This window comes from Ictalurus punctatus, chromosome 8, assembly GCF_001660625.3.
Source record: "Ictalurus punctatus breed USDA103 chromosome 8, Coco_2.0, whole genome shotgun sequence".
NCBI classification, from domain to species: domain Eukaryota; kingdom Metazoa; phylum Chordata; class Actinopteri; order Siluriformes; family Ictaluridae; genus Ictalurus; species Ictalurus punctatus.
This window is the reverse complement of record NC_030423.2, coordinates 27,648,790-27,652,852: the sequence shown is the minus strand read 5'-3', so window position 1 is coordinate 27,652,852 and position 4,063 is coordinate 27,648,790. Positions and strand designations below refer to the sequence as shown.

Here is a 4,063-nt window from a genome sequence, read left to right as displayed (position 1 = left end):
TGAATACAATCTTGAAAATTGGCATAAAAAACTTGCTTAATTGAGGTTGAAAATGTTTTAAAAAGAGCAAGAAAATCTGATTCTGTCAATTACGTTAATTCACCCAAGCCCTGAATCAGCAAAACACCCACACCATCACACTACCACCACGATGTTTGACAGTTGTTATGATGTTCTTAATGTTTTTGATGTAATTGAACAAGTTCAAAATTCGACTCATCATGCCACCAGACATAATCCCAAAATGCTTGAGGGTCATACAGTGTTTTTTAGCAAATATTAGGCAAGCATTTAAGTTCCTCTGGTTTGCAGTGGTTATTGCCTTGCAACTCTCAAATGGATACAATTTTTGCTCAGTGTCTTTCTACGAAGGGTGAACATATCCGAGACGAGTGAGACCTGTGGTTTCTTATATGTTTATCTGGATTCTTTTGTGACTTCTCGGATAAGTCAAGGCACTCTTTGAGGAATGTTGGTAGACCGGCCACTTCTGGGATGATTCACCATTGTTCCAAGTTTTCTCAATTTGAAGTAAGAAATGACCCTAAGAACTATAAATATAGCTATATTTCAATAAGCAACTTTTCTGGAATTTCTAGTGATCGTAGCATTGTGTGCTGTTTTCCGAGACATTTAGTCTACCTTGCGTTGCTGGAAAGGTTTTGTTTTCGAGATCTGAAACAATTAAATGTGTGAAGAAATCAAGAAATGACTAAAACTACTACTTTCAGTTTACATTCAGTCCAAATAATCATTAACAAAAACACATCTACAGAACAAAAGAGAACTAATTACACTGAATCAGATTAGAGATCAAATCTAAGTTACAGAAAGACCTCGCACATCAGAATATATAATATCTTGAGGTTGTTGTCTCTTCATTCGTCCTCTTTTGGCTATCCTCTCATTGAAATGTAAGGCAGCGTAATTCACCTCCACAATGTCACAGTCCTGTAGGAATGGATATTAGATTATTAGAAATAGACTTTAGAATTTTTATACTTTGATGCAAAAATTGTAAACTAATTGCTTGTCTCTTTATAACATCATGTGTTCACATATCCTGAAAATTTACCTGATTGAGGGTCTTGTTGGTCACAGAACCTTGTTTTAGTCTCACTGTAGAGAAGAAAAACTGTTTAAAGCTGCTATATAACATGAACTACTTTGTTTTTTTTGTATTTTCTACAGCATTAAATGTAGCTATAATAAATGATAAAAGCATGACATGTTGCTTTTAATGAAATAAAAGTGTAATTGTTGGCAAATTGCTATATTTTAAGAGAAATAAAACTATAAAACAAAATAATATCAGGATGTGATATTAGTGGGAAAATGTGGGGTGGTAACAGTAACAGTAACAGTAACTGCTTTGTACCAGATCAGTGTATTTAATAAAATGTAACTTTGTGTATATATTGCCAATTTGTTATATATAACAATATAATAACTAATAAACTGGTGACTCATTGAATATAGTGAAAATAACATAATTTTAAAATAAGTTTAGAATAATCTAATAATGTTAATAATAGCCATGCAGACTTACCTCTGTTTCTTCCTTTAAAGGTTATGACAAAGATCAAAGCAAAGATCACGACCACACACACTCCCAAAGCTACAGCGAGGTAGATCACTACAGGGTCCACAGATCTCTCTGTCACACAGACAATATCACAATGTTAAATATAGGCTCAGTGTTTACTTCTATGCTAAACCAACTCATTTCTTTAGGTCATTGAAAATGAGCAAGAATAATGATTTGAAATGTGGGGTTTGTTAAAAATAGAAATATTTTTAATTAGACAACTTGGATGGTCAAATACAAGTAAATAGATGTAGAGTAGATAGACAATGCGCTCTGTACTCTGTCATATCACTAAAACATTATAGTTCTTACCCAATTGTACTTGTGTCCCATTCCCAAAAATGATCTTCCCACACACGGCCACAGCGCAGTAGTAAGTTCCAGTATCATTGAGGCTGAGGATGTTCTTGGAGAAGTTGTACACACAGGTGTGTGTAGAAGAGCCGCTCTCATACTGATGGCTGCTGTTGTGATGAGTGTAAATGATTTGAGGATGGGATTGTGGTGGAGCAGCTCTGAACCAGAGAACGTGGAGTTCTGCTGATCTGCTCTCAGAGAGAACCGAGCACTGCAGAGTCACTGACGCTCCTGCAGGAACCGAGTCCGACACGCCGCTCTGGAACACTGACACTTTTACATCTCCATCACCTGTTCAGTGCAAAGCAGACCTTTATAATAAATATGGCCCATAAAGCAGATGCAGTCAATTACAGCATATGCACGAAGAGACTGTGACTCCACTGGAAGTATAAATTCCAACACGGTAGTCTAGAGAGCTGGTACATCATGTTTATATTACTTTTTTTATTATTAAAGCAATCAAATACAGAACTTTTTTCATACACCCAAATATAAATACAATTGTTGTGACGAGACATCATCATACAATTTCTCACCTGCAAAGAGTGTTTTGGGGTGCAAACTTTAATTAACATCTCCAATAACTAACTAAGTACAACTACAATTCCCAAAATGTTGGGACGCTGGGTCAAATGTAAATAAAAACCGAATGCAATGATTTGCAAATCTCATAAACCTGTATGTTATTCACAATAGAACATAAAAAACATATCAAATCATGATGATGCAAATCATTCTACCTAGTGTCCCAACTTTTTTGGAATTGGAGTTGTAAATGTACTGACAAGATCAAATCCAGAATTAGAAATTTTACGGTGTTTTGCTGTAAATTACTTGTATATAATAATTCATTTCCATATGCTAGTTCCCAGATAGTACCTGAGAATTAAATTCAAACAGTCAAAATAACCGCTGTGACCATTATGGACCTTTAATGTGGAAATAATGATGTCTTGATTAAAAGTTATTAACATAAAATAACAACATAGCAACTCAAAATAATGCGTTCTTTAACTGAATAATAGATTATTACATCACAGTAATTAAAAAATAATGAGATTGACAACTTGACTTTCAGGGCTTTCCTTTCTTAATCATAAATGTCATATTTAAGAAAATATTAACTAATTAAATATTTATTAACCTAACTGTGTACATTTTAAAATTCTTACCTTTCACTGATAAAAATGTTCCATTTCCAAATATTGTTAAAAATATTCCACAGTAATACATGGCTTCATCTGATGGTTCCACATTAGCAATATTTAAATGGTAATTCCTTTGTTCTTTCTTGATACTGAATCTTGGTGACTTGAACTCATCTTCGTAATTTGGCTCTTGATGAACTGTGACCATTACACGTGGCTCATGTCCTGCTTTTTGCTTGTACCAAAAGATGACTGCAGAGCTATCTTTTCCCAGTCTAAAGCAGTGCAGAGTCACATTATCACCAACATCAGCAGTGATCAGTGGGTTCGGCTGACTGACATCGTTTGTCTGTGCAGAATCTGCTGTTAGGAGTTAAATAACAAACTTTATTCTATCTGTAATACACAGAGACTCTCATTAGAGCATTAAGTGCCTTTGAATAGAAACAATCAAAACCATGGACACTTACCAATTTTATTAAAAAGCATCACTGTAATCCACATCATCAGCATCTTCAGTCTGAGGTCTGCGTGTAGTAGCATGTCTCCTCTTGCGACTGTATAGATGGTCAAACTGAGCACATCTCACTTTGTTCAAAAGATTCATGACATGAGGTTCTGACATCACGTGATTTCCCTCATACAATCTAGACTAACAAGTAAGCAGCAGTAGATGACTGACTGTGGTCCCTCCTCTCACTTTTTTTAACCTTTCCTCAGAGAGGAATTTCAATTATTCAAAAAATAACATTGAAAACAAAAAAAAGAAGGAAATGAGATGGATAACCCCTTTTTTCACTGTGTTATTTGTTTTTCTTTTTCTTGTCAAGTTATTGGGCAAATTTCTATCCGACCTGTGTTATCCAACATTTAATTTTCTGCAAACCTGTGACAAATGTTCAAGCAAATCTGCTATACATCTATATCTATCTATCTATCTATCTATCTATCTATCTATCTATCTATC

The 4,063-nt window shown here is 34.6% G+C and overlaps 1 protein-coding gene across 1 annotated transcript; it reads right to left on the bottom strand.

Moving 5' to 3' along the window:
• Positions 1–487: 487 nt before the first annotated feature.
• LOC108268737 (uncharacterized) lies at positions 488–3,788 on the bottom strand. The gene is made up of 6 exons (XM_017473874.3): positions 3,567–3,788; positions 3,121–3,459; positions 1,901–2,236; positions 1,550–1,657; positions 1,076–1,119; positions 488–951 (listed from the first exon to the last, which is right to left on the bottom strand). Exons 1-6 carry the CDS (start codon positions 3,637–3,639, stop codon positions 820–822), a joined length of 1,032 nt encoding a protein of 343 aa, XP_017329363.1. The 5' UTR covers positions 3,640–3,788; the 3' UTR covers positions 488–819.
• Positions 3,789–4,063: the final 275 nt, after the last annotated feature.